Genomic DNA, 27,264 nt, shown 5'->3' on the forward strand with positions numbered 1-27,264 from the left:
CAGTCCCCCGCCCTCCCCTCGATTCGCCTAATTACCTCGAACACGTCCTGCGAAACTTGAGATTAGTTATCCTCGCGAGGATACTTTCGCAAGTGGACTGCAGATCCTCACAATTTTCCCTGTGATGCTGCCGAACAATGAAGTTCGCGTTCCCCGTCCGCGGGTCGTTCAGTCCGCAGTCCCGCGCGACATCACCGCTGAATTCACAGACGCTGCCTCAAGTGAGTCTTGTGCTCCGGAACCCGATATTCAGTCGCTAATTGCTTCTATCTCTAGAGCTACATGGTGGCCAGCTCGTGAAAGATGAGATGTTCACGCTGTTCGAGGCCGTGGGCGCATTGGAGGTGTGTCAGCTTTCTCACCGGCTGTGAAACATACGAGGATTGCCACTGACAACGGTCGATTTGACACAGATTATGGACTCCAAAATGGATAGCGGCTATATTGCACCCGGAGAAAATCTTGCGCAGGCGCTAGAAGACGACTACGACGTACGACAGCCGTTGACACCAGAGGAGGTTGTGGGTCTGATGGACCAGTTGTTGTGTCACGAGGTGGGAATATATTCATTTTTACGGAGACGACGCATTTGCTGATATAATTGCAGGTGGCATGGCATAAGGGACATCCCCTCTCGCAGACGCTCTTCACGTCCATCTATCTCGACAGATTATTGTGGCCAGTACCTAGAACGATGGAGGGCGCTCGATTTGACCGTGTACCAAGTGATTCTCCTTTGGTCGGCCTTGTGCTGCGAGCTTATTGTCTTGCACTGGTTAAATCATGCGATCTGGTCCACGCTCGAGTGGCCACTGAATATTATTATGAGGTGGGTCGGCTGATTAAAATGCACGACTGTCGCTAATGTCATTTGCCATTAGGAAGAGGATTTTGTCAGTCAACTATACAACCGAAATCTGCTATCTGCCTTCGACATTTCCCAATTCCACCGTCTGCTGGATCAGGCAGTTGCCTGGGTTGGAGACCAGACCGATATCGACGAGACGCTCAAACAAGCCATCCAATCCAGGCTATTGTTCCGACACGAGTTCCTGTCCGCATTGCATCAAGACCTTGAGGTTCTTGAAACCAGATCGACGGAAAACTTTGCGTCATGTATAGCCCAACTAGAACCTTTGCTTGAGTCTGTCTCGCTAGGAAAGCCAGTGCCAGAGGCTTTCAGTTTGAAAATCCAGCGCAAATTGGCTAGCACTGTGCCACCTCGTCCAATGGTTAACATCAGCCATGATGATGCTCTGGCTCATATGAAACGGTTGTGCCAGGATGCGATAGATATGCAGCAGATGCTTGATTACTGCGGTCCCAGCAACTTTAAGGTACGTGTTTACAATGGTGAAAATGGATTAATTCTAACTATTGTGTCAGACTGCTGTCTGGACCTTGCTTTCTCGAAAGCCACAACCCTCAATCTACATTCGCTGTCTCCTTCAAGCATTGATCGTCAGCAATATGACCATTCTTGGCGCCGTGCCTGTCAAGGACTTCCTATATGACGACTTGGCAGAACTTGTCTTGCCTGCGAGCATTTTACTCGAGGCCAACACCGATGACGTCGAAATGCCATCCGATCCTCGCTTCCAGATTGCACAGAAGATGGATGGCTTCCTAAAACGATTCGCTCAGCCTTTCGTGGATACCGTGCGATGCGCCTGCATGAATCGTTGTCGCATCAGGCGGACAATTTGCCATACCATCGTCGATTGGGATAATCTACAAATGGAGGTTAGTCTCCCCTATGTTTCGATCAATTGCTACCATACTGATATCAGACCAGGCTGAAGAACTTGATCTAGAGCTCCGTACATTGAGCGCAGAGCCACCGTTGCAATTCCAAGGCGGAGAGCCGACCTGGTCTTTCCCACTGAGCAGTTGGGCATACAACCAAAAGCTTGTCCATTTCCGACTCATTCTACAGATGGGCTTTGAGCTCTCGATCTACTCCCCAGAAGAGTTACCGGGCATGTATTGGTATCTCTCACATATCTGCTCAACCCACCTTGGGCACATTGATCGCATTCGCACTTTCACAGTGGCTGCACGGAAACGAGATCTCATGTCTGCTGGCACGCGCACTGGAGGCTCTCTCCAAAAGGCGTCCGCCTTCCACAAATCATTCCATGCTCTGGAGAGGCTGACCACCCACATAGTTGCGGTCGATGCCTTTGCAATTGCCTTGCATGCATTGTACGTGGTGCTGGCTCGGCACAACGTGCTCCCGTCCGCCTCTTCCTCCCAAGCATATTCCAGCGACCGCCTCCGCTACGAAATTCGCATGAAGCCATTCATTCCCATTACTCTGCCAGAGCTTGTCCCTTACGATGAATACAAGCGCGAGGCAGCCCTCGAGGGTGATTCTGACGTAATTATCCTGGAGCGCGCCTCCAAGGCAATCACCGAAGCGAGAAAGGCATGGGAGGCCACCCTCGCTAACGGCGCATTTATCGATGATCCCTCCGCCCCCAATAAGCCGGCTCCTGTAGCCATTGAGGAGGACTGGAAGCGTGATGTCAAGGATACCATGCGTGCCTGCATTGGCACCAGCCTGGCCATCGAAGCGGTTAGAAAGGCACTCGCAGCCTCTTCGAGTGAGAACAAATCTCTCAACTTGGAGGTCGTTGTTCCTGAAGTCGGCTCGAAGACTCGATGGCATGATTGGTGGGTGGTACCCCAGGTTTCAGAGAAGAAGTCGCAGGCGTAAAGGCGGCTGTGGGTAGTTGGCGCAACTCATTTCGATGCTGTGTTCAAGCCTATAGCATTGAAAAAACCTCTAGTAGTTCGCAGTGTACCAGTGATACCTTTTATTATAGAAAATTATGACTTGATACATCTTTTCATGGGATGTTCCGTATGGGGTTCTGGAGACAGCATCACCCAATCAGAGTTGTCGGCATTAATTGCAGTAATCAATTCGAGGCCAACCTGTCAACCCATCAATTCTGCACTGCAATATCTGCAATGAAGATCATGTTCTTATTCTTCAACTTACAGGATCAGGCCAGGACCACTGTCATTTCCGCTTTGGTAAGGTCGAACCAAGGAACGAGCTAGTTATGAAATCATCCACTCAACACCACACTTACTCTCTTCATCTACATCTTTCATCCCTGTCCCACGCCATCCCGGACCCTCGGCACTCACCTTTGAGACTCATCACATCCCTTTCCTCCAATTTCCCTCTCCTCGGTTCTGGAAACAGCCCCCATCGTGGACAATCCGGGGCAGCACACGGACCTCTAAGCTGGTGATAGGCGCCGTTAGCCCCGATAGTCTTTCGTACCGATTCGCCATTAGTGTCCGGCCCAGTAAGAGCTGTCCATTTTCAGAACCCTCTCTCTACGATCTACGTCTTATGCCGCTCCCTCTTATTGTCCGCTCGCCGCAGGCAGCCTGTTCCATCCTTTTCTTGTCGATCGCGGGGCTCCGGCTGGTGAAGTGAAAATTCCACATCATGCCGACCTATCCTATCCGTCGCCGACCGCGCGAGTGCAAGACTTGTCTACCATGCCGAGCGAGTAAAGTTCGCTGCGATCGCGGTTCTCCATGCAGCAATTGCACCAAACGTAACTTCACCTGCTCCTACGGTCGTCCTCCCTCTGCGAAACTACCCATTCCTCCTGTCGCCGTCACTACCTCCTCTACACCTTCACAACCTGCGACTTTTGTCTCCCCCACGATCTCGCCATATGCGCATTCAGCGCCCACCCGCGATGCATCATACGGACCACCCGAAGCGGCCACGAGGGCCAGCGCCGATCCGGATTTACCGGACATAATCGACATCTCGCAGGCGGAATGGGATGAAATCAACTCCAAAATGATCGCAATGGAACAGATTATGGGCAGTCTTCATTCGCTTTTCCAGGCACACTCTACTCGCAAGCCAACAGATCTTGAACCGATAGATCGAAGGGCATCAATCCGGTCGGAAGGTGTTTATGGGGCGAATGTGTTGAAGACAGGTGCGGTTCATATCGGGTCGCGGTCGGCTTTGGTTGATATCTTGGATAAATCGAAAAGGTCGGAGGACATGGCGCAGGCGCTACCTCAGGATGACCTTCTTGCGGAGCTTGCATTGGGGAATGAGTCGGCTGCATATCCTTTTGTCGATTTATGGTCTTCTGATCCTTATACCTTCAATATTGCTGGGGTGTGCGCGGTTCTTCCGGACGATGAGCAGTGTTTTCAGTGAGTTTTGTTGATGGAAATTCTGTAACGCATGCTGATTTTGAATTCCAGATTCCTGGCGTTTTATCGAGACATAGGCGCAGTGTTGTATCCAGTGCTTTCAGATATTGCACAGTTAGAACGGCATACGTCTCGGCTTCTCGAGGGTCGACGACGAGCCGGGGGTGTTTATAAACCCGACGCCAACGGTTTGGTGAAGCCGTTTGGTATGGATTTGGCTTTTCTCAGTCTGCTTTTTGCGGTTCTTGCATCAGGGTGCCAATTGTCGGACATTCCAGAGAGTGACCGTGAGTTGACCTCATGGGTATACGGTACGTCGTTCTTCCGAGAGACTGCGGGCTTCATGCTAAGTTTGTGAAGTATCTTGCGCATATCAGTGTCTTCGGATGTTGAATTATGTATCGCAGCCCACTGTAGAAGTAATTCAGATTCTGCTCATCATAAGCAATGTACTTTCATACAACATGAATGCAGGTGCATCATACACCTTGCTTGGTATGTGTCCAGTGCTCTCGAGGCCGTGTCAACGCATTGGTCAGCTAACCAATCTCAGGTATGACGGAACGAATGTGTCTTGTTCTTGGACTTCATGTCGAATCCACAGGGTTCTCACTTGCCGAGCAAGCAGTGCGAAGGCGTGTCTGGTATGCCTCTCATTTCTCTGCCAAGTTATTATCAGCTCACATTCTCCAGGTGGGCAATGGCCTTCCAGAACAGTCATTTTTCGCTTGCCTATGACCGACCATCCATCACCATGGTCAGTCAACCCGAAATCCCATTTGACCCCAAGTCGATGCCGGGTCATCGGTCATATTTCGAAACTCTTTGTCGTGTTGTATCAGTTTCGTTGGAGGTTTTGCGCTCTCGCATGTTGCCTGGTTCTTCGCAGACACGATACCATGAAATTCGGGAGTATAAGCATCAAATTCAACGCATGCTCGCGGAAGCGACTCCTCATTTGAGACATCGAGATAATTGCCACACTCTGGCCAACCACATTGAGCGCACCGAACTGCGCCTGCACTCATCGTATCTTCTTTCTGTCTTGTGTCGTGTGTCTCTTGATCCGCATGCGCATCTAGACGATCATCGTCGTGCTATCATCCATGAAGACTGTATCAACAGCCTGGTCAACACCGTTGGTGCTTTTGTGGAGCTGCACGAGATCAACTCCCACTGCTCACGATCATGGATCAGTCTGCAGCGCAGCATCGCATCGGCCTTTCTGCTTGTCGCAAATGACGACAGCAACCGGACCTGGCAGTTAATCGACAGGTTGGAAATGGTTCTCGCGGACCACGTTTATGCTGATGGCGACGAGGACCATAACAGCCGCACCGACTCGGCCAAACATCTCTCCTCTTCGCTCCGCGCGCTGCGCGAAATCCGCGATGCCTTCCGCGCTCGTAAGACTGCGACGTCATCCTCGGCCTCAAGTCAAACATACTCGCCCCTAATCTTACCATCGCCCCCTTCCTTCGAACCCACGCCCAGTCTTGTGCCTGTCGTATCGGCCGGGCCAAGCATGCAACCGGTCGAAGGTCTGAACATGCGGAATATCCTAGGCCGTGTGTCGGACGTAATGTTATTCCCCAGTATGATCGGTGGGAACACTATTGTCTGATTGTTCATACACTTGCTTCATATATCCACCAGTCGCTTTTTTTTATCTTCTCTCACATATTCCGTTCATTTCTGCGCAGGCGTTTGGGTAGATATAACATCGGGCATATACAATACCTGCGCATTTCCTGTGAAGTCAGCGCATAATGCGCTATACGCATGTATATACTTCAAGAGTCGACTTCAAAGAATCGAAAATCACTATTGGAAGGTCACACAAATGAAAAGGCGCAAAGTAGCGAAGAACTAAAGAAAGTGAAAAAGTAGAAAAGTAGAAAAGGACCGTCGCGCAGGTTCTCGGCATATCCCTAAATGTACCATCACCGAGAAATCTAAGTTTCAAAAAAAAAAAAAAATTCAATAGTACTTCGGCCGATGGAATCTCGGATCGCAGAACCCCAACCACAAATCAACAAGCCAAGGGCTGAAGGAGGGCTTGGGCATCCGATCTACCCGGACCATCTCGGCCTTAACCTCCCAAATCAAACTCTCTGGGCCTATTATTGCCCGTTCCCTTATTCTCTCTTCACGGCTCTGGTGGAGTCTCAGCTTCGGCCGGCCGAGATATCCCCGGATCCTTCGCGGACTTGCTTGTCACTCTACCTGACGTGCATAGCACTCATGCATGCACTCAGATCCTGGTCATTATATTATAGTACTGGATATACTAAGCTATGACTTATACTGCAACATCAGGGCTAGTATCCTCCCTTGCATGTATTAGATATTATAAATTACCACCTCTGATCGACTGTGCTTCTGGTCGGGGTCCACTTTTCCAACGGCTTCGGGCTGATTTGGCGTGGAGAATGTCCCAGACACATTTCTCTACGGTACGTGTTTACTGCTTATTCTATCTCTGATATCTGATATCTCTGCTTTAGGTAATTTCGATAGGCAAATCGCGCATGCGATCGAACTTCTCGTATATTTGATAGTGCTTTGCAGGCTACCATGTCTCGGGTATCCGCGTTGTGTTTGGCCCTTATGTCTTTGTACATCATCCGATTCTGCCTCCATGCCAGACCCCTGTTTGCGTACTTTCCTTTGGTCCTATCGATCTGGCTTCGATTGGTTTACGTATGCTCGTATGATGTTGGTTTATTGGGCCATCTGTCTTCCGTAGTCTGTCATCTGCTTTTGGATTGGGGGGTTGGTATCCGAGTGTTTCGGCCGGTCGTTGTCGTCGGCTATATCCTGTACCTCATTCTGCTAATCTTCCATACTTCTAGGATGGGTGTTTCATTCCTCGGCTCCGAGACTTTGAGGAATCTTACGAATGTTGTTTCTTTGGACGTCTGACCAGGAATGTGAGATGCTCTTCGGCCGGGACTGGCTTTGGGGATTGTTGCTTATGGAAAATTAAAGGATTGCCAATGCACGATGTTCAGTAAGACAACTTGGGGAATTTTAGGTTGTGTAAAAAGTACTTGGTCGTATGAGACCATGGTATGGGCTCATTATATATTTCAGGAGTAGTTTGACTCATGTTGCAGCAAAAAGCATGTCTTATGCGCTAGTACCACAATGAGTATCTCCCGGAAAATGTATTGAATATTAAATTATATCAGATAGTTTGTCACAAAAAAGTCTTGCCAAATTGCTTTTTCGCCCTCCTGGGGTATATGATAATTCCGGACGAACGACAGGGGTGCATATTATAGGGCCTTGCTCTGCATGCTACAAGAGAAGTTGCATCTCGCCCAGACCATCACACAGAGTAAGAGTAAGTCAAGATAAGGAGCCATGCTGGTAACTGGTGCGCATACATTGCTCCTGACTGCATAGATCATATTGAATATGATTGTCTTCGAACCCCTCTCAACTTACACTTTTGGATTTAACATGGATAAGAATATGGAGATATGACCAAACGATAATGTCATTGGCTTCAACTGTCTCACCGAATAAGCCAAAATAGTCGTGAAGCGCATTTCAGTAATCCACTGGATGTTTGTGTAATGGCATGCTCATTTATTACACTAGATGAAGTAAGGTTAGTTGATCTTTGAAGATCAGACCATATACAATAGGGCCATGAATTTGCTCATAGTGCTATGAAGTAATAGAAATCGTCGAGAGGAGCGTACCATTTCATGCATTACTTGTTCCATATTTTTGGTCTCTCTTTGTTAACATCATTTTTGCCCATTTTCAAGTGCTTCAAGTGAAATCATCTGTAAAATATAAAAGCAGGGATGTAAAAGGACATAACTATGTCCCCTGCTTTATAATCAAAGAACAGTATTGTTATTACCACTGCTCTTGACGGAAGAACCCCCCCCTTCTTGATTGGTGAGATGAACAGCTCGTCAGGGATGAGACTACTTTTTGTCTTGCGCTTCTCAACAGCTATGTCAGCAGCACTGTTCTTGAATGCTGCAAGATACGTGCCCATGTTTACTTTAGCAGAAGCAATATGCGTCCCTGGGGCTGATAAGCTTATTGGACATGGTCGCTTCCATGGACAGTTTGCTTTGTCGGTACCCTGCATTATTTTAAGCTACTCGCAATGTCACCTCCTTATAATACAGCATCATATTTCCACAAAAGAGGAGAGCCAAAAAGAGGCGACCGAGGAGATTGAACCCGACATTCGTGATGATGCCCACGATGCCACGATGATGCCACCAGCGGCCCTATAATAAAATCCGACAGTATAACCCTAAGCCATCAGCAGATCCAGTTAATATAGATGTGAGACATCAGAGCCCAACTGCATCTCGCATCTCGTATACCGCAAGTCCCCCCCCCCCCCCCCCACACCGCCAAAAACACCGAGCAGTCTATCTTGTGATATCCCCAAACCCCAGTCCCCCAGATCTACACTCCTCAATCTGAGACAATAGTCTAAAATCACCTCGCTAACAGTCCCTCGCTAACAAATAAATTAAACAATGACGGAATCCGATGCTCCCTGCCCCGCCTGCCATTGGACGCCTAAGCAGCAAAGCCGTTGCAACTACACGAGTAACGTGCACCTCTTCAGCGGCACCAGCAATCGAGGCCACTGGGCCCTCGGCACAAAATACATCCTGAAAGATCGCGGGGCCGATCCCAATTATGAGGTCATAAACACCCACTTCCTTCAAGCGAATACCACCATCCCCGTCCCGACCGTGGCGCAGGACTGGACCGAGAATTCCCGGCACTTCACCATGGTTGAGCGGGTGCCTGGGGTTCCGCTGGAGACAATATGGTCATCTATGCCGTGCCGCAGTCCGCTCGGAAGGAATTGGCTCACTGCACTGCGGAGTATCTGGGGCAGCTCCGCTCGCTCCAGTCGGAGACGATGGGAAGTGTGGATGGGTTGCCGCTTTACTGTGGGTTTCTATTTCCGGGGAAGGGAAATGAGGCGTCACAGGTTCCCCATGGGCCACTGACGACGGCTGAGCAACTCTGGGCGGAATTGGAAAAGTCTCTGGATGTGCATGGGCTGGATGTTCCGCAGGCTGTGAAGGTGCGGCTCCGCGATCGTATGCCTGACCCTGCGCCTTGGACGTTTACTCATGGCGATTTGGCGATTTGCAATATCATGGTGGATCCTATGACCTATGAAATGACGGGAATTATTGATTGGGAACGGTCCGGGTATTTCCCTGTCTGGTGGGAGTTTGCCTTTGCGGTGCTTGGACTGAGCCAAGAGGACAAAGAGTGGAAGGATCTGCTTCGCGGAAATTTGGCCAATCACGAAGAAGCGCTGAACTGGTGGCTTGATTTCAAGGCTTGCACGGATTGTAGTTGGGTTCCGGGGAGGAAAAACAGGCTTTGGAGGGAGTGTGGTATAGATCTGTAGTATAGATACAGCGTCTACAGATGGAATTGAGATCTCTTAATGTTTACATGTACAAACTTAACCTCCAATCCTTCAATCTGAACAAGATCAACCCGAAAAAAGAAGCAAGCAAAGATGAACACTTAAGCTTTCCACTCGAGGTTTAGCGAGGAGACGATCCTATCTATATTAGTTCATAGTCCGTGGTGACTCGGTCAACTAGATACAGCCGGATCGCCTCGTCTATCCTCATTTCTTTTGTCTCACTTTCGAATACATCAATCATGTAGACATACATTGTAAATTGTTCATACATTGTAAATTGTTCAATCCTGACCAAAATGAGGATGCGTGATTTATGAGAATCAAACGAGGTCTTAAAAGAGAGAGCTGGACCCCTGAATAAGCGTCAATTTGGGAGTCGGGGAACTGTAGGGAACCGGTTCACGATGTGGCAGCCAATTCCAAGGCATTGATTCGTTTACAAGTCTCTCCTGACGTCGGCGACGGTCTAGCACCTGCATCGGGAAATTGTTGGTGAGAGTTGGAGGAAATACTGGGGTAGCTGAAGGGATCTGTGCCGCTCCTTACCGCTTTGAGGCTAACCCCGAGCCCCCTCATTTTTGTTCCTTGTCAACTTCGCTCTTTGACTCAACCATTCACGAATCACCTCACGGCCAAGTCTTTGTGGAGACCCCCGCTTCCGCACGCTTTAGCCTCCGAAGTCCCGCATAATGAGTGATACGCTATACGCTGGAGACAGGTCCTGCATCCTTGTTCAAACCAAAAGGCGCACATGTGCCTGACTCCGTACCTCGGGAGCAATATGTCTTTGCGTTTGGCCCTGCAGCTAGTAGTGACGATCACGACCCAGGCACGTCCTCTACACTAGACTGTGGAGTTGTGATCAGAACTGCTCATCACATGGTAGCCATCTGCCTCGGTGTCGATCCCCATCTCCTCGGGAGAGGGAGCTAGCGAAAAACTATGTTAGTGCCATTGTGGTGATGGACCGTGTCTGGGTGTAGGATCGGCACCCACAGCCCAAATAAAGAGCTCGCCCGCTCCAGCAATGGCTCTTTGATCTCCTGAAGGCTCTTCCGTTGCTCAACAAACCTTTGAACGACAGGTTTGCGGAATCGACGCCATTGGACCGGGCCGACAATATATCAATCAGAAGGAGAAGTAGCTTGGAGAATACAACATGCGTTTCTTGCCAGTTTTGACCACCGCGCTCCTGTTCGCGGTCAACGTGACAGGACAGACCCCATCTGCAGCTTCCGCTGCTGCTGGTACTGTTGCACCTGTTGCCAATTCAGCCAATTCTAATGCCAATGCCAATGCAAACGCGAATGCCAACAATGAGGCTGAGACTGCTGCCACAGCCACTCAGCAGGCGGTAAACCAGGCCAACCAGGCCAACCAGCAGGCGGCTAACACCCCTGCTGCGGACCCTACTACTGCCGCTGCCGCCGCCAACACTGTTGCTGCTAGTCAGGAGGATGATACTGCTTCTGCTAAAAACGCGCCTACCGTGTCGGCGGAACAGTCTAACCCCATTGAGTCTGCTGTCAATGGTGTTGCGGATGGCGTCAACACGCTCCTCGGGGGTGGTGCTTCAACTGGCTCTGGTAACTCCGCTGCAGAGACCGCCCAGGCTAGCGCTACCTCTGCTGCTGCCTCCTCCGAGGGCACCGGCAGCACCAAGTCTACCACTTCCTCTGATTCATCCAGCGGAGTTTCCCCTGACGCCCTTTCTGGCGCTCTCAAGAACCTGCTCGGTGGCAGTGGGCTTGGAGATATCGGCAAAGACATTTCGGAACTCACCGAAGGTCTAGGAAACCTGCTTGACCCTGGCTTCCTCAGCGAGGTTACCAACACCTTCAAGTACTTGTCTACTTCACTCGCCCCTCCTGTCGACACCGATATCCGCAGCCTGGTTGCCAATGCCAACAATCTATTGACGGCTGACTTCTCGAAGAAGGTCGGTGGCCTTATCGACAATGCCAACGATCTCTTGACCACGCAGAACACCAAGGAGATTATGACCTTGATCAACAACGCCAACAGCCTCCTCACGTCTGGATTCGTCAAGAAGACCGATACATTGATCGACAACGCCAACAAGCTCCTCACAGCCAAGTTCGTCGACGAGACCACCAACCTCATCGGCAAGGCCAGCCCTCTCATCGACAATGCCAGCGGCCTCCTTACCGATGAGAACGTGAAGGCGATTGAGAACCTCCTGTCGGGTGCTAACAAGCTGCTCACTCCCGACTTCATCTCGACGACCAGCAAGCTCATCAAGCAGGCCGGTCCTCTCATTAACCAGGCTAGCGGTCTTCTCACTGAGGGCAATGTCAAGGCGATTGAGAACCTCCTGTCCGGTGCCAACAAGCTGCTCACTCCTGACTTCATCTCGACTACTAGCAAGCTCATCAAGCAGGCCGGTCCTCTCATCACTCAGGCCAGCGGTCTCCTTACCGAGGGCAACACCAAGGCCATTGAGAACCTCCTGTCCGGTGCCAACAAGCTGCTCACTCCTGACTTCATCTCGACGACCAGCAAGCTCATCAAGCAGGCCGGTCCTCTCATCACTCAGGCCAGCGGTCTCCTTACCGAGGGCAACACCAAGGCGATCGAGAACCTCCTGTCGGGTGCTAACAAGCTGCTCACTCCCGACTTCATCTCGACGACCAGCAAGCTCATCAAGCAGGCCGGTCCTCTCATTAACCAGGCTAGCGGTCTTCTTACTGAGGGCAATGTCAAGGATATCGAGACTCTGATCGGCAATGCCAATGGTCTCTTGACTGAGAACTTCGTGAACCAGACCTCTAGCTTGATTGAGGAGGCCAGCGACCTCTTAACACCGGCTGTCGTCAGCGGTCTCAAGGATCTACTGACCCAGATTTCTCCTCTACTGCCCGAGCTCAAGGGTCTGCTCAAGGCCGACACTATCAAGGAGATCGAGAACCTGCTGAGCAACGCCAACGAGCTTCTCACCGACAAGTTCGTCAAGGAGACCTCCAGCCTGATCGACAACGCCGACAGCCTCCTGACCCCCGACCTGGTCAACAGCCTGAAGTCTTTGCTCGGCGACATCACCCCCCTGATTCCCGAGCTGAAGTCACTCTTGACAAAGGGCATGATCAAGTCCATCACCGGACTCCTGACCAACGCCGAAGATCTCTTGACCCCCAAGTTCGTCAACGAGACCATGAGCCTGGTCAGCGAGGCCGACAGTCTCTTGACTCCCGACCTCACCAGCAGCCTGAAGTCTCTCCTCGCCGATGTCACCCCTCTCATCCCCGAGATCAAGTCTCTCCTGACCAAGAACACCATCTCGGCCATCGGCTCGCTCCTGACAAACGCCAACGACCTCTTGACCCCCAAGTTCGTCAACGAGACCACCGGCCTCATCGACAGCGCCGACGACCTCCTCTCGCCATCCCTGGTATCCGGCCTCAAGGAACTTCTTGGCGACGTCGTCCCCTTGGTCCCAGACCTGAGGCGCTCCCTCCTCAACTCGACCATCATCACCGACCTAGGCTACATCGTGACAAACGCAACCACCCTGCTCACACCCGCCTTCGTCGAGGATACCTCGGACCTGGTCGAGCACGCCGATGGCCTCCTCACCCCGTCGCTGATCAGCTCTCTCAAGGATCTGCTTGGATACCTACCGGATGTCATGCCCGAGGTGAAGAAGCTGCTCAAGCCGGCTACTATTTCCGATATCGGCTCGCTGTTGGAAAACGCTAGTGACCTGCTCACGCCTAAGTTCGTCAATGAGACTACTCTCCTGATCGATGATGTTACCGGCTACTTGCCGCTCGTTCAGGAGTTGCTCAAGGCGCTGTGAGAGGTTTGTTGTTTATGATTTTCTTATATCCTTACGGAAGCAATTATGATAATGCGGTTTAATGATAATTGATATGGTTCATTATACTATCTCTTTTCTTGGTAGTTGAGATTATAATCAAAGTACCGTACAGGGGAGATTAACTGTGATTTCCCACTTAGTCTAACGGTCTAGTGTGCTCAGAACTTCGCAAAGACTTCCTGGCGATGGAGACTTCCCCTGAACCACCAAAACCAGCAACTGTTGATCATCCGGCTCCACGTTGCCATTCAACAAACCACAATGAAGTTTTCAAAATGATCGACAGTCCGAGGCGTAACGGCAAAACACCATTGTTTCACCCATTTTCGAGTGCTTTGGGTGAATGAATCAGATCATATAAAGGCAAGGTGTAAAGCGACTTATGTCACATATTGTGCAAAGCAATGCGTATCCAACTCCATTGAAAGTCATTGATTGAATGTACACTATGGACAGAAGTATGCTGCCAGGAGTAGGGCTCGGGTTTTAGGGCCTATAAGCTAGGTGTAGGAGTAGGAGTAGACTGGGGCCACCATACCATCGCCCACAAGGGAATCCCCGGCCCACCCGGCTGAAGACTCGCATCGGCGGCAACCTTGCCCTTTCCCAGTACAATCTCCTCGACTTCTTCGAAGCCCATTGAGAGGTAGAGACCACGGGAGCCTGGAGTTGTTGCCTCGAGCCAAATTGGGAGATTGTCTGCTTGGGCTGTCCGTTGATGATCACGCATGATGGCTTTTGCCAGTCCTGGAAAATATTAGCATGCATTGGAACTCAGAGTAAGGAGGTATCAAGTGTGATACCTTTGCCGCGGTGTTCATGTTCGGTCCCAATACTGAAGAGGTAGTAGTACCGCTTTTGTCCGTGCAGACCTTTTCTCTTTGCGTTGTCGGTCATGCCGGAGAATTCATTCCAAAGGCGCTATATGATACTCAAATCAGCATGGCAATTAATTCACCGTTGAACAGCATCCAAAATATTCCTGCAAATCATACCTTAAAACCAGGAAATCCAATCCTCCACAACACGCCCAAGAAACCGGCGCAAAGCATATTCCAAGCATTGTCAAGGCATCGACCCGGCGGAAGAAGGACTGAAGCAGCTTTAAAGCCATCCGCTTCAGTGATAAGAGCGTGATTCAGCAAAGCGGACTGAATTAGCGTTGCCCAGTATATCGGTAGGTAAGCTAGTCTTTCTTTCCGAGAGAGGCTTAGGAGCATGTAGGCAACGACGGGATCGGTGTCGAAGACACGGCCATTCAGGGCTGCTACTGAGCTCAGCAGCTCTGTGATAGATTATCATTAGCATTCTTCCATCTATCCAGGTTGGTGATTGATTCACTCTGGCCGCCGTGCGTTATTGGGACTGGCCGCGCCATGGTTGTTGTAGGTCAGGCTGGGATTTCGCGACACATGTGAGCGATGATGTGTTGGCCTCTCTGTGAGGGTATCGCAGCCATTATAAGCAGGAGATGTGAACTGAGGAAGTGTGGTTCTTTATGTTTGGCATCAACGTAATGGTTGTTATGTAAGCTGGTCACAGGTCCCAGGAGACCGGTGGTAGTTCATTTCTCGGATCTTGGGAACTATTTGAGTCTTTATTTGGTTTTCTTGTTCCTCTCAGCTGAAATCAATTGTCTAGCTTTATCAATTGAAGATGGTTCATCCTGACTCGCGACTCGGTGGATACGCGTGGAGTCCTCTCTGCACAAGCTTTGATCTGAGCTGCCCGAACCGACCCTGCCGGCGACTGTCTGACTTCGGCACTTGTGATATGATTGTTATAGAGTGATTTGTGCGACCCAACAATGGCAAATTCTTACTCATTGGGGTGGTCACAGTGGACGATGGGGCAGATGGCTCGGCCTATTTGCAGAATGAGCAGCAGCCACATTAACTTACCGCAACATTTGTTGAGAGAGACCAGATGCCGAAGAGGATGGGAAACACCTCGTGATGATTGCGATAATGGGTGATCTCAGAATTGGTCAAATGATCAAAAATGGCGATTTTCGCAGACAGCAAAGAAGCCAAAAGACCCAATTGACAGGTCTTAGGGCTGGGAATGGTGCAGCATTTCTAGATGCCAAGTCACCCTTGAAAATTGTACCGATGATACCGTGCCCAACTGTCAATGGGAAGGCTGCTGAGCATTACGAAACAATCTATCTGATTGACTGAACAATTCTCAGATTAGCCGTTATCCGTCGGCCCTTGATAAGTCAGGTCTATCTTGAGGTTGACAGGGATTCCTTCGCAGTGGAGTAGGACTGCATCCACCCGAGTTGATAGCTTCGCAAACAGAGCTCAAACAGCCACATCAAATGCAATAATGTGATGTGAGCTGGTCTACTTTTCAAGCTAATGCAGTGGACGCTCGATTAATTTCCCCAGCCCCAGAACGCACATTCAAATCAAAAATTTCTTCTCGCGTTTTGAAAAAGGCATGGCTTCTTCCCGATACCCCTACATCTAACACCTTTTATTTGGCTATCACCTCGTTGTTTCTTGGCTGTTCGCATGCAGCATTCTTCGTCGGACTGCTCATGTTGATTGTTGAAGGTATACCTCCATCTCGCGAAATTGCAATCGAAGTCGCCGTGAATATTGCTGGAGCTGCTCTGCGAAGGAGATCGGGTGTCATGGGAGGTCCACCAGCCGTCGATGAAGAAAAGGGAAAAAAGATCGTTGAGCATGTCAAACGCTGGATTGAGCACGGATTTGATTCGAATGTCGCATTGGTCAAGGACATTGCCAATGCATATTTCGATCTTCTTCTTGGGGATACCGAGCGTCGGCGGCAGAATCTTGGCATGGGCTGGCAGACCAGTTTCGTGAAGAACAACAAAGAATTGTCTGAGCTTTTCAAAGAACCAAAATCCGAACGAGACGCGGAAAAGATACAAAGAGGGCACCGGAATGATAGCGCAGAAAGGTTCTTCTCGATATACAGTGATTTCAAGCGCCGGCACCGGGTCACGAGCGATGATGTCCACGCCTTAGCAGAGGCTGCATATCAAACCAGCGTATACAAGAAGCATAACTTGGTGTTTGCTCGGCCGAGAAGAAGCCGCGGGCGAATCGAAGAACGCCAATTCTGTTCTGTCATCCACTGTTGCTCGTCTCGAGGTAGACACCTGCTTCCTTACATTGTCCGTAGGAGTAAAAATCCTCCTCAGACCCGGGTGTTTCGCAGCATTACAATTTCGTCCAACGAGTCCGGCTGGGCCGAGCCTGCACATGCATTGGATTGGCTAAGGAATGTTTTCGAGCCCAAAACTCGACCTCCGCCACGATCTGATCACTCTCTTCGGTGGAGAATCCTTCTGGTATCTCGTGGGTTTAGTGTAAACCCGGAATTTGAGCAATATTGCTGGCAAAAGAGCATTCTTTGTCTTCCATTTCCTCAAATCGACCAGAAATTCATCAACCCAATGGGAAACATCGCTGTCAGAGCCATGGGACCGAGTTACACAGACTTCATGATGCAGAAGTTTGTGGACAAGCAGAACGTCTCAATGGAAGAAAACGAGTTCGTTAAATGGATACAAGACGAAATCAATTCTTCCAAACGAGCAGAGGAAGCGACGAATTACTGGGAACAAAGCTGCCTTGTTCCACCAGATATAAATCGTCTTCGCAACTGTTTGCAAGGGAATCGACCCACGGCTGTGCCAGATGAAACCGACTCAACTACGAGTACTGGCCCCAGAGTGAATAGCGCACGCGCTCAAGTTTCCATGACCCAGACACCTAGGACATCATGTACTCCAATAGCAGCATCTACACCGCGGACGAGTGTGCCTCTTCCCACCATTGAGGTGATAGAGATGGGGAAGCGAGATGATAGTGTTGAGGAATCATCTTTGCAGCTTCAAGACAGCCTGCAAGAAGACATTGACCCTTCGCGCACCGAATATCCCGAAGGCGACGGGTCATCGGACAGGGAGGGTGAGAGTGAGAGCGATACTGCCAGTGTCACTTATGTATCTCAACCGGCAACACCGTCACGAACACCAAGGCGCCCGAAAGCCACGCCCAAGACACCGAAATCTGCCACATCAATGCCTAACAACGCAGAACAGTCTGGTTCAGTAATGTCTTACGACAAATACATCGAATATTTAGATGACTGTCTTGCCGAGACACCTCGAAAGAGGCAAAAATTCCGGCATCTGATGACTGATCGGGCACGTATACAAGAGGAGAATACTGAACTGAAAGCGAAGGTCGATATGCTCAGCCTGTTTGTATCTATGAAGAAGTAGAGGATTGACAGGATTACCCTTGTCTCTCTCTCCATATTTCCTTTGGAGGTTTTCCTCGAGAACTACATTCTGTAATACATAGCACCCCACGCAAGAGCACCCATTTTTTGTACACAGAATACGGTCCTCACTTTTTGAAGATGTACATCACCATATCCCAAATGATGCCCTCGGCATGGTTTCCTAACATCTCGATCCCGGCACCGGGATCCGCGATCCCGGAACCGCAATTGAGCGTCGAACCTCAACACCGACGACAACACTTGACCTGTGGTTGATTTGTGGGATAAAGTCAATCTTCTCCTCTTTTGAATGCTCCTCTTTTGAATGCTCCTCTTTCATTCATTAGCACTGACCACACCCAATCCTATGGTCTAAACTCGTACCACAACAATGGACAAAACGATCCTCCTCATCCTGGATGTCCAGCGCGGCGTGATCGACCGTCTGGAAAACACCGAGAGCTACCTAGCCCGTCTTTCTAGAACCCTTGAAGCAGCCCGCAAAGCCAACATCAAAGTGATCCACGTGGTGACCGGCTTCCGCCCGGGCTATCCAGAGAACAACGCCAATAACACCTCCGTACCAGCCGTCGCTGCCCGAGGCGAATACCAACAAGGGATGGAGTCTGTGGAAGTGCACCCAGCTGTGGCACCTACCGTCAGCGAAGTGGTCATCATGAAGCGCCGCATCTCTGCCTTCTTCGCGACTGAACTCGATATGATCCTGCGCTGTTTCCAGGCTGAGGCAATTGCTGTTGCTGGCTTGATAACTAGTGGCGCTGTGCTCTCGACCGTACGTCAGGCTATGGATCTGGATTATCGCGTTACTGTCCTTGAGGATTTGTGCATGGATCGTGATGAAGAGGTTCACCGCGTTCTTATGGACAAGGTCTTTGCGCGCAAGACCGACATTGTTTCTGCCAAGGAGTGGGTTTCAAAGATCGAACACTAGGACTGCGACATGAAGCTAAGCATGCAATGCAATGCATTCTGGTGGACCTGTGTTCTTCATGATGTACCTAGGGTTCCACCCGTGGAGTGACTGACTCGTTGCCGACCCCGCCGGTAGTCCCCGCTGATTCAAGTTTCGGCAAAGTAACAAATCAAACATCTTATCAATGTTCATTCCAGTTTCTCCCTTTTTCACTCTCCTATGCTCAATATGTCTGCTCTAACATCAGATTCATGGGTCTTGGAAGGCCAAAAGGGGTTTAGTAGCCTAAAGCTAGTGAAGGACCGTCCAGTCCCTGACCTAGGAGATTTTGACGTCCTCGTTAAGCTTTACGCAGCATCTCTGAATTACCGGGATCTGGTCATCGCCAAAGTAAGTGCATGTGTAGAAAGTCCTGCAGAAAAATAGCGAACGCCTTTCCCCCCTCCAAATTCCATACTAACATAATCAGGGATCCATTCCCCTCCCGGGCTTCACACCTGGTGTAGTCCCCTGCTCAGACGGCGCAGGAATAATCGAAGCAGTCGGCTCGAGAGTGAGAAGTTTCAAAGCAGGCGACAAAGTCTGCACACATCTCGTCTCACGGCTCCCGGCATCCGAAGTCCCAAGCTTCTCCGATATCAACTCGGGATTGGGACAGCATATCGATGGAACATTGCGTTCACGTGGCGTATTCCATGAATCTGCTTTGGTGTCTATGCCACCTGCCCTCAGTTTCACCGAGGCAAGTACTTTGTCCTGTTCTGGGTTGACAGCGTGGAATGCCCTCTTCGGGATCGCTGGACATGCCCCTAAAGAGGGCAGCTCTGTTCTTGTGCAGGGGTCAGGGGGGTGTCGATTGCTGCATTGCAGGTATGATGAACAAGTCTCACCTGTGATTGATGGTCGCTTACTTCAAATGTAGTTCGCCGTGGCCGTCGGCGCAACAGTAATTGCAACGACAAGCTCAGATGCCAAGGCAGGTCGTCTCAAATCTCTCGGTACTCACCATGTTATCAATTACCGCACCGATTTGGCATGGGGCGAAACAGCGAAGAGGCTCACGCCGAATGGAAGGGGCGTTGATATCGTCGTTGATGTTGGCGGTCTGTCCACGCTTCCTCAGTCGTTCAAGGCTGTTAAATCGAATGGAGTCATTGCACTGACTGGAATGCTTGGTCAGTCTGAGGATCAAGCTGCCGTTCCTTCTTTGATTGATTGTATGTTGAATGTCTGTATTGCTAGGGGGCTTTTGCTGGGGACGCGGGATCAGTTTGTAGAGATGAATCGATTTGTTGCGGAGAACGGGGTCAAGCCTATTGTTGATGAGAAGGTCTTTGGATTTGGGGATGCTAAGGACGCTTTTCGATATTTGGAAAGTCAGAAGCATTTCTCCAAGGTGTGTATACAGTGGGAGTGAGATTCCATTTGGAGGTACATATATGGGCATACGTTGAGACCAAAATGGTTGGTATATATTTTTATGATCATAAGAACGTCCTCTGTTATTCTGACTTCTTATTCATTTGAATCAACTATATCTGCAAAGACATCTACATCTTGGGCTTTGTAGGAGTAGCACAGCAAGACGGCTCAGGATGCAAGGTCGACTTGTTGAATGACTGACTGGAAGCCGGCACATCCAGCGCAGGGTTCTTGGTGAAGAATCCATCTGGCTTGAGCATGACGCTCACACGCTCCATGGGCATGACCGGGAAGTCCTCGATACGCGGGTTATGAGTGAGACCGAAAGCTGTCAAGGGGTTAGCTACAGCTCATGTAATAAAAAAGGGGGTAAGAGAGTAACATACTATGCCACAGAACAAGGTCTTCATCCTCAATGGTATCATTTCGTCCAGCCCATACTTCAACCCCTTCAGACTTCTTGCTCTGGTTCGTGAACTCGCCAGCAGCGAAGAGCTCATCATCTTGATATTTGGTCACCCAGATAGGGCGGGTAGCAAAGCGCGCGCGCTTCGAACCGAATGAATCTGGGTGTGCGAGGAGCATCTGGCTTGGCGAGGTTTGCAGCTTATAGGCGATAGGGTGGTGTGTGATAGGGTTGATTATGTGGTCATTACGGATCTTGAACACGCGGTGACGCTCAACGCTGGTCGAGGCGCTGCCGCTAGTCTTCATGACATTCTTCTCAGCGGTGTAGCCGACCAAGTAAGGGTTGGTGTCATTTTCGGGCATCGGCACGCTATCTTCGTAATAGACTGTGTTTTTGAAGCCGTCGAGCGCCGGGTCGATACGGAGGGAGAACATATGCTGATGGAAGGGAGCCATGACGCCCGGTCCAACGTTCGTACCCCATGGGACTGTCTCTCCATTTTGGTTGTCGAAGGGAACCGTGGAGAGAATTCCGGTTGCTCGCACTTCGAGCTCGATGTTGGCTGCTTGGTCGAGAATGAATGCGAAGATGTATTCGTAGTTGGCGACTGTGCAGATCATCTGGACCACCAGTTGACGGTTGCGGACGACTGTGGCTGCACCGCTGCGGTAGTTTGTGTGCTTATGTTGGAGGCCATTGTCTTGCTCGTGCATGCAGATGACATTCTTGAGTTGGATGGGTTCTCCTTGTGCGTCGGTGCGGTAGCCATCGAAGTACTTGATGTGTCCGAGACAATCGCAGCCGAGGGTGAGCTGGTTAGCTGTGATACCAAAGCCGACATCACCGACATCAAAGGCTTGTTTGCGGTGGTATGGAGGACGAGGGTCTAGAATGTTAGATATGGTCATTAAGAGGGAGTGGGATGAACCTACCGCCGTAAGGCACCGTCATCTCAGAGAAGGAGAGTCGGTAAAAGGTGTTGCGACCATCGTAGGTCACATTGTGAAGGACCAGACCCTCCCGATTGTTAAAGCCCACTCTGAAGCGCCATTTCTGCCATGACACAGCATTGCCAATGACGTTAAACGACGCACCCTCTGGTTGCTGAACAATGTAGGGCTTAAGGTCCGTACGCAAGGGTTCATCAAGCAAGTCATGAGCATACTGAACAGCAGGCACTGGCTTCCACGGCTGAGTCTCATTCGTCTCGGCGTTCGCGCCACCAGGCAGATAGTCCATGCGAACAAGCTCGCGGGTGATGCCATCAAAGACTGGAGAGAATTGGCAAGGCAAGGAATACTGGTTGTTCTGGGGATGATCGGTGGCCACAATGTACATATAGCACTGGAACAGGCGGCGGGTCTCTTTGGCATCTTCAGTGCCGTAGATCCAAGGATCCAAGCACACGGTGTGACCAGCCGGAAGCTTCAACTTCTCAATCTCCGTTTTGACGGCCGGATGACTGAGACAGAGCTGTTCAATCTCGATCATCTCGTCGATATCCACTGGGCCCTGGACATCCTTGGGCAGCTCCTTCGCCGACGCGATAGACTTGGTGTCGGCGTTGATCAAGGCCTTGAAGAAAGAACCGTTGTCGAGACGGTGGAAGAGGACCACCAACAAGCGAGCCGGCTTGCGAGGGCGCACTTGACCCAGCCGCTCAGCCTCGAGGTATGGGACGACTTCATGTTTGGCTGGTTCCTGGAGATCAATGCGCTTGTAGCGCAGCTTGACACCGGGGAAGGCGGGCTCCAAGACGGAAACGGCCAATTGGATTTCCCCAGGGGTGATGGGGTCGAATGGGTGAAGGCTTGCCATTGTGAGTAGAGAGAGATGCTTTGTCTCAAGGTCGGATCTGGCAAGAGTCTTATATCCCACAGACAGCTATCGGGGTTGTCACTTGGGGTAAATCTTGCGCGCGGTTGGGGATTTGATTGGTCAATGCCAACCCACCGGGCGTGACTTTTACTGAAACAAGGTTAGTGTAATTCACTCACGATAAGAACGGCCAAAGTACTATTGGCGTGCGGAGGTGGGGGTTGGAGAAGGTACAAGGTACATACATGCACTTGGACACTGCCAACTGAGAAGCGTACTCTGCGACAAGTGGCATATTTCTACCCGATGAATCAAGGGGCCCGAGAAACCGATATGTTCCGTCTGTCCTATACGGATTGGACTGGATTCATCATCATCAAAGACTATGGCACACCAGCTACGGGGAACTCATAAGCCGCCAGACTAATTATATCTATATTTCCTTCAACGCCGTTCCCAAGGATTCATGTGAACCCTCAAACATACTCTGCCCAATCAAGATGCACCGTTCAAAATCAGGCCAGAATTCAGGCTGTAGATCGGAGAATAGATATTCCGCGCATGACCCCAAGTGCTCTTCGATCGTGCACGCTCCACCACGGATGCCAAATACCTAACTACTTCTCCTGATCATTTGTATCTGGCTGATTGCCAGGTTTACGAAGACGAACACTTAACGCAGTATAATCACAAGGTTCAATAATGCGCCATGGCCCCATGAATGAAAATATATGAAAGCTCTTGGGCGAGAGCTTACAGCTTGTGAAATGACCAATCTGTTTGGACACTGCCATTCACCGTTATAACCGCCCCCTGGTATCGCTCTGTCTTATCTGATCTAGAAGCTCATGTTGGGTCATCGACCTACTTTTACTTAGTCTTCATTTTCCAACTATTTTTTTTCCACCGAAGACCGAAAGAGACAACTGTCTGCAAGGTTGAGCAGAATTCGAATTTAGAACAGCCCTTTTGTAAGAGTCAGAGTAGCATGAGAATATATTTCCCGTGAATTCCTCCCAAACGAGCAAGAGAAAAGTCCCCGAAATCATCAATCTGATCCTCCCTGGTCGATAACATTTCCCTACCACAATTTAGCACCCATTACGCAATGAATGCATGCATCATGATCCTTTCCGTCCCACAAAAAATATGTGTCGGGCCACTTATTTGAGCAGTTCTTGCACCACTTCAAGTTCCGAATGCAAATAGAGCACACCGACATGGCCTGTGACGAGACTGGCCGATGTCCCTCGCAGCAAACACAACAGAAAGACTTTGAAGTTGGGAAAACCAGTTCGTTGAACGAGCCAACTTCAACGGAGCTTTCAGTTCCAGAAGATAAGCCATGCGACACTCGGAGCAGATTTGCATTGATCTTGCAATGGACACATTCATCATGTTCCTCTCCTTCCCACATGAAAATTGCCCTGGGTCGGTCATTTGAACATTGCTCACACCACTTCCAGCTCCAGATACAAAGCAAGCAAACTGAGATAGCCTGCAATGGAGTAGGCTGACATCTTTCACAGTGAATACACCAGAACAATCCCGAGCCCGGGAAAGATCTCTCGTCGTCAGAGGTATCTTCACTAGAGGCTTTGCTTTCGGAAGATGAAGCGTTCAACACGGAGGCAAGTCCACAGCTCTCGGCCTTTTGGTAGGACAGCTCGTCCTCGACATTGATGTTCGTGGAAGGATTCTTGCCTAGATAGTCAATATGCTTGACAGAAGTTGTGACTGTGACGATGGTCGTGCTGGTAGTCTCACGAGTAGAGCTTTCTACCAGTGTGGGTGTGACGGCAACAGAGAATTGATCATTGTTGTCAAAATCAGATGAAATTGAATGGGATCCCTGGCGGGCAATCGTGACTATGGTGGCTGCATCGGCAGATGGCTCTCCAGTCGCTGAGCTGTTGGCTGTAATCTCCACATGAGTCTCAGCCTTATGGCTGGCATCCGGGAATAATCTCATGTCTTTTACCTTTGCGGTTGTCATTGAAGGTCTTGGTGCGCTTACCCCGGCATTAGTCTGATCAATCTCTTTGGAGCTGGTCGCACTTACTTTTCTCTTTCTTGCTCTGCAAATGTCACATGTCTTGCATTGGCCCTCGCTGCTCAGTGACTTTCCGAGTTGGATGAAGTGGGCAAGCGATTTCTCCCGTCTGCAACTTCCACATCTTCGTATTTTTTCGCGTACCTCCATTTTGCTGAAGTTAATGAGTTAGTGCGGTGAAATCAGTAGCCAAGATGTATGAAAATTCAGTGCGCGGGTGTGAGGACGGTAAAAGAGACAAGAAGTGTCGTCGGACTTGTGCGTTAAACAGGCTGATGGGTGGAGGTTTGGCTCACATGTAGTAACGGAACGGTGACACTATGGCAAAGTAGAGCACAAAAGCGATCAAGAAGAACAGGGAGGCAATCGAAAGGAACGACATTGGTCAAAGATATGTATGAAAGAAAAGATATCTTGAGTGCCTTTCTTTAAAAGAAGATCGAGGTCACGAGCAACCCTACAACTTTGAGTTCAATACATTCACATTATTCTTACATCCCACTTACAATTTGTATGTGGTGCCCGCTTTAAAGTGAGAGGCAATTGCGAGCTTTCTTATATCTTCTAGGTACGGCAGTCTAATACGACCTTAAAGCTAGAGCACCACTATCTAACAGACCTGCCTCATCGCCTGCCTCATCGCCTGCCTCGTCGCCCGTTTTACCCGCTTAAACTAACTTTGAGGAAAGTGTTCATAATGCTTAAAGAAAATGTACCGGCGTTCAGTATCACCTTAAGAACCCTGGGATAGTATCATTTTCTTTCACATTCCTCTCAGCAATGTCACACTCAATCATGCATGTTGCCTTGGAAGGACAAAGGGTATCTTTCCTTTAAATACTTAAAGATGCACTCCAGTTCGCCTATACCATCCAGGCTGGGGATTCTTGTTCCGCGATCGCTCAAGCACACGGAATCACAGAGGCCGATGTACAAACCTAGAACATAGGACTGGCTCGGATGCGAAACCTATCTTAGGGATCACTTATCTGCGTTGGTCCTGGAGAGCACCCAATGCCAGTTGCTCGTCCGCATGCTGTTTGCGGTCCTTGGTTGCCTGGAAAAACTCGTCCCTTAGCGAACCTACATTGAGTACTACGTTGAATGCCACAATTAAGTCATCATCTACCTCTACTTCTACATCTCAGTCTACCTCTACAACAATGTCAGCCACTACGACCCACAAAAAGAAAAAAACCAAGCGCTAACACCGACAAGTCAAGTGACACATGGGAATTCATTCTTCTCACCAAGGAAGACTGCAGAGGCCCTTACATCGCGATAAAACGACACCGCGCGGATCCTTCAAAGGGATGCTTGCACTGTCACAAGGGTCTTGGGGCCGATGAAACAAACACGGGCGAACCTTGCAAATTTTGACGCAAAGAAGATAGCCACTGGATTACGTGTGACCGTGGCGAGGCTTGGACTCCTAAATTGTGGAAGGTCAAAAATTTTATGTGCACCGTGTCCAATTCTGCGAAGTGCGACTCTTCCGACAACCTTTTCCAGACGTGCTCTTCGTCAGGTTGTCAAAATAGGGGGAAATTTGATCCCAAGTTTAACACCTTCTCGGGTCATTATTTCTAAAACTGAGTTACAAAGAGAAGATCAAAAGAGTGGGAGCACCAAATCGAAGTCGTTAGCGTTATTGGCTAAGTGGGTGACCTCATACACTTTCGGCTTTTGGAGCACCGACGTATGATACGAAGTGATATTTCTTACAACCGGGCAGCTAGTTTTAACTGCACTGTTTTAATCACACTTTAATATGTGAATAAAACAAGTTAACATATTTGTTCTTAAAGATCAATGATTTGACCTGGTAATGCTGCCTTCCTAAAGCACTGCCCAAGCATGAACAAGAAAGCACAAAACAAAATGAAAATAGTTCAGTGAGCGAAAGCATTCAGTATTCATCCGCCATACCTTAATAGTGGGCATGATGTACATGCGATCGCAATAGAAGACTTTAAATCTATATTACCTTTTTATAATGTGCCGAGACTCAAATTAATTTCTAGGCTATAGTCACTAATTCAAGGACGCCTCGGTAATATGTCATCTTAGGCGTAGCAACTTCTCAATTACTCGATAAACAGTGAAGTCTACAGTCGTTCATATCAAGGATAATTTCATTGTTTGGGGCCCCACGTCGTTTTGCCACCTCCGCACCTCCCAAATCAATGACCAACTCATCCCACGATCCGGGAAAGACCATGCCGGAAGTCATCTTACGATATGAAAATACCACACTTCGATACAACCTAACTGTTGTACGCTATTATAAGATCTTTTTAGGCGTCTCAGTGTTGTCATGCAAACCTTGGGTTGGATTCAATCGGTTCATTTCACTGCCCGGCTGAGTATGGGTGCACTCGTATTTGACCCGAGGACCTTCGGGCAGTCAGGCCTAATACAGGCACAACTAGGCTATGCGAGTCATATCCCAATAGTACTTTACGTCATTCATAATACATATACCCAATGGAGAACCCCCACACGTCTCCCGTGATCAAATCCCTATATTTAGTGCCTCGTGCGGCTCTTCCCATGGAACTATAAACCTTGACGGACTATACCAATACGAGGCTCTGGTAACATCAAAAGATCTCGGACGAATGAACACTTGATACCTGTAAAAGGGACCAAAACAAACATTTTCAATTGGTCGGAACACCCGAGTAAACCGAAGAGCCTTGGGATCCGAGAGACGATATCCACCTTTTATAGATGGATACAATTAGAGAACTTGGGACGCCTAGTTCAGCTGATCATTCATTGTGCAATACCTGTTCAGCAACACATATAGTCCTTTCAAAATGGTAGACATCATAGATCCACTACTCGGACGGAGCAGAACAATGGACGC

General features: G+C 49.5%; 12 protein-coding genes across 12 annotated transcripts; 9 read left to right on the forward strand and 3 right to left on the reverse strand.

Moving 5' to 3' along the window:
* Positions 1–124: 124 nt before the first annotated feature.
* Positions 125–2,719, forward strand: N7508_010247 (N-alpha-acetyltransferase 35, NatC auxiliary subunit; the record flags this gene model as incomplete). Its single annotated transcript, XM_058468307.1, has 7 exons — positions 125–221; positions 277–344; positions 414–554; positions 608–829; positions 882–1,337; positions 1,387–1,743; positions 1,796–2,719. The coding sequence occupies 7 exons, from the start codon at positions 125–127 to the stop codon at positions 2,717–2,719; spliced, it is 2,265 nt and encodes a 754-aa protein (XP_058316153.1).
* Positions 2,720–3,469: 750 nt separating this feature from the next.
* N7508_010248 (uncharacterized protein) lies at positions 3,470–5,830 on the forward strand (the record flags this gene model as incomplete). The annotated part of the gene is made up of 5 exons (XM_058468308.1): positions 3,470–4,206; positions 4,258–4,517; positions 4,567–4,701; positions 4,760–4,850; positions 4,900–5,830. The coding sequence occupies 5 exons, from the start codon at positions 3,470–3,472 to the stop codon at positions 5,828–5,830; spliced, it is 2,154 nt and encodes a 717-aa protein (XP_058316154.1).
* A 2,353-nt stretch (positions 5,831–8,183) lies between these two features.
* Positions 8,184–8,474, forward strand: N7508_010249 (uncharacterized protein; the record flags this gene model as incomplete). The annotated part of the gene is made up of 1 exon (XM_058468309.1): positions 8,184–8,474. The coding sequence occupies one exon, from the start codon at positions 8,184–8,186 to the stop codon at positions 8,472–8,474; it is 291 nt and encodes a 96-aa protein (XP_058316155.1).
* A 252-nt stretch (positions 8,475–8,726) lies between these two features.
* Positions 8,727–9,625, forward strand: N7508_010250 (uncharacterized protein; the record flags this gene model as incomplete). The annotated part of the gene is made up of 2 exons (XM_058468310.1): positions 8,727–8,999; positions 9,050–9,625. 2 exons carry the CDS (start codon positions 8,727–8,729, stop codon positions 9,623–9,625), a joined length of 849 nt encoding a protein of 282 aa, XP_058316156.1.
* A 1,183-nt stretch (positions 9,626–10,808) lies between these two features.
* Positions 10,809–13,466, forward strand: N7508_010251 (uncharacterized protein; the record flags this gene model as incomplete). Its single annotated transcript, XM_058468311.1, has 1 exon — positions 10,809–13,466. One exon carries the CDS (start codon positions 10,809–10,811, stop codon positions 13,464–13,466), a length of 2,658 nt encoding a protein of 885 aa, XP_058316157.1.
* Positions 13,467–13,980: 514 nt separating this feature from the next.
* Positions 13,981–14,865, reverse strand: N7508_010252 (GNAT family N-acetyltransferase; the record flags this gene model as incomplete). Its single annotated transcript, XM_058468312.1, has 4 exons — positions 13,981–14,234; positions 14,291–14,408; positions 14,483–14,772; positions 14,829–14,865. 4 exons carry the CDS (start codon positions 14,863–14,865, stop codon positions 13,981–13,983), a joined length of 699 nt encoding a protein of 232 aa, XP_058316158.1.
* Positions 14,866–16,032: 1,167 nt separating this feature from the next.
* Positions 16,033–17,754, forward strand: N7508_010253 (uncharacterized protein; the record flags this gene model as incomplete). Its single annotated transcript, XM_058468313.1, has 1 exon — positions 16,033–17,754. The coding sequence occupies one exon, from the start codon at positions 16,033–16,035 to the stop codon at positions 17,752–17,754; it is 1,722 nt and encodes a 573-aa protein (XP_058316159.1).
* Positions 17,755–18,147: 393 nt separating this feature from the next.
* Positions 18,148–18,708, forward strand: N7508_010254 (cysteine hydrolase family protein; the record flags this gene model as incomplete). Its single annotated transcript, XM_058468314.1, has 1 exon — positions 18,148–18,708. One exon carries the CDS (start codon positions 18,148–18,150, stop codon positions 18,706–18,708), a length of 561 nt encoding a protein of 186 aa, XP_058316160.1.
* A 210-nt stretch (positions 18,709–18,918) lies between these two features.
* On the forward strand, positions 18,919–20,107 carry N7508_010255 (zinc-dependent alcohol dehydrogenase family protein; the record flags this gene model as incomplete). Its single annotated transcript, XM_058468315.1, has 3 exons — positions 18,919–19,080; positions 19,160–19,573; positions 19,613–20,107. The coding sequence occupies 3 exons, from the start codon at positions 18,919–18,921 to the stop codon at positions 20,105–20,107; spliced, it is 1,071 nt and encodes a 356-aa protein (XP_058316161.1).
* A 133-nt stretch (positions 20,108–20,240) lies between these two features.
* On the reverse strand, positions 20,241–22,339 carry N7508_010256 (uncharacterized protein; the record flags this gene model as incomplete). The annotated part of the gene is made up of 3 exons (XM_058468316.1): positions 20,241–20,440; positions 20,499–21,407; positions 21,454–22,339. The coding sequence occupies 3 exons, from the start codon at positions 22,337–22,339 to the stop codon at positions 20,241–20,243; spliced, it is 1,995 nt and encodes a 664-aa protein (XP_058316162.1).
* Positions 22,340–23,790: 1,451 nt separating this feature from the next.
* N7508_010257 (uncharacterized protein) lies at positions 23,791–24,335 on the reverse strand (the record flags this gene model as incomplete). The annotated part of the gene is made up of 2 exons (XM_058468317.1): positions 23,791–23,837; positions 23,876–24,335. The coding sequence occupies 2 exons, from the start codon at positions 24,333–24,335 to the stop codon at positions 23,791–23,793; spliced, it is 507 nt and encodes a 168-aa protein (XP_058316163.1).
* Positions 24,336–25,191: 856 nt separating this feature from the next.
* Positions 25,192–25,772, forward strand: N7508_010258 (Peptidoglycan-binding Lysin subgroup; the record flags this gene model as incomplete). The annotated part of the gene is made up of 3 exons (XM_058468318.1): positions 25,192–25,214; positions 25,240–25,557; positions 25,595–25,772. 3 exons carry the CDS (start codon positions 25,192–25,194, stop codon positions 25,770–25,772), a joined length of 519 nt encoding a protein of 172 aa, XP_058316164.1.
* Positions 25,773–27,264: the final 1,492 nt, after the last annotated feature.

Source organism: Penicillium antarcticum, assembly GCF_028974205.1.
Source record: "Penicillium antarcticum strain IBT 31339 chromosome Unknown utg000009l_segment0_segment0, whole genome shotgun sequence".
NCBI classification, from domain to species: domain Eukaryota; kingdom Fungi; phylum Ascomycota; class Eurotiomycetes; order Eurotiales; family Aspergillaceae; genus Penicillium; species Penicillium antarcticum.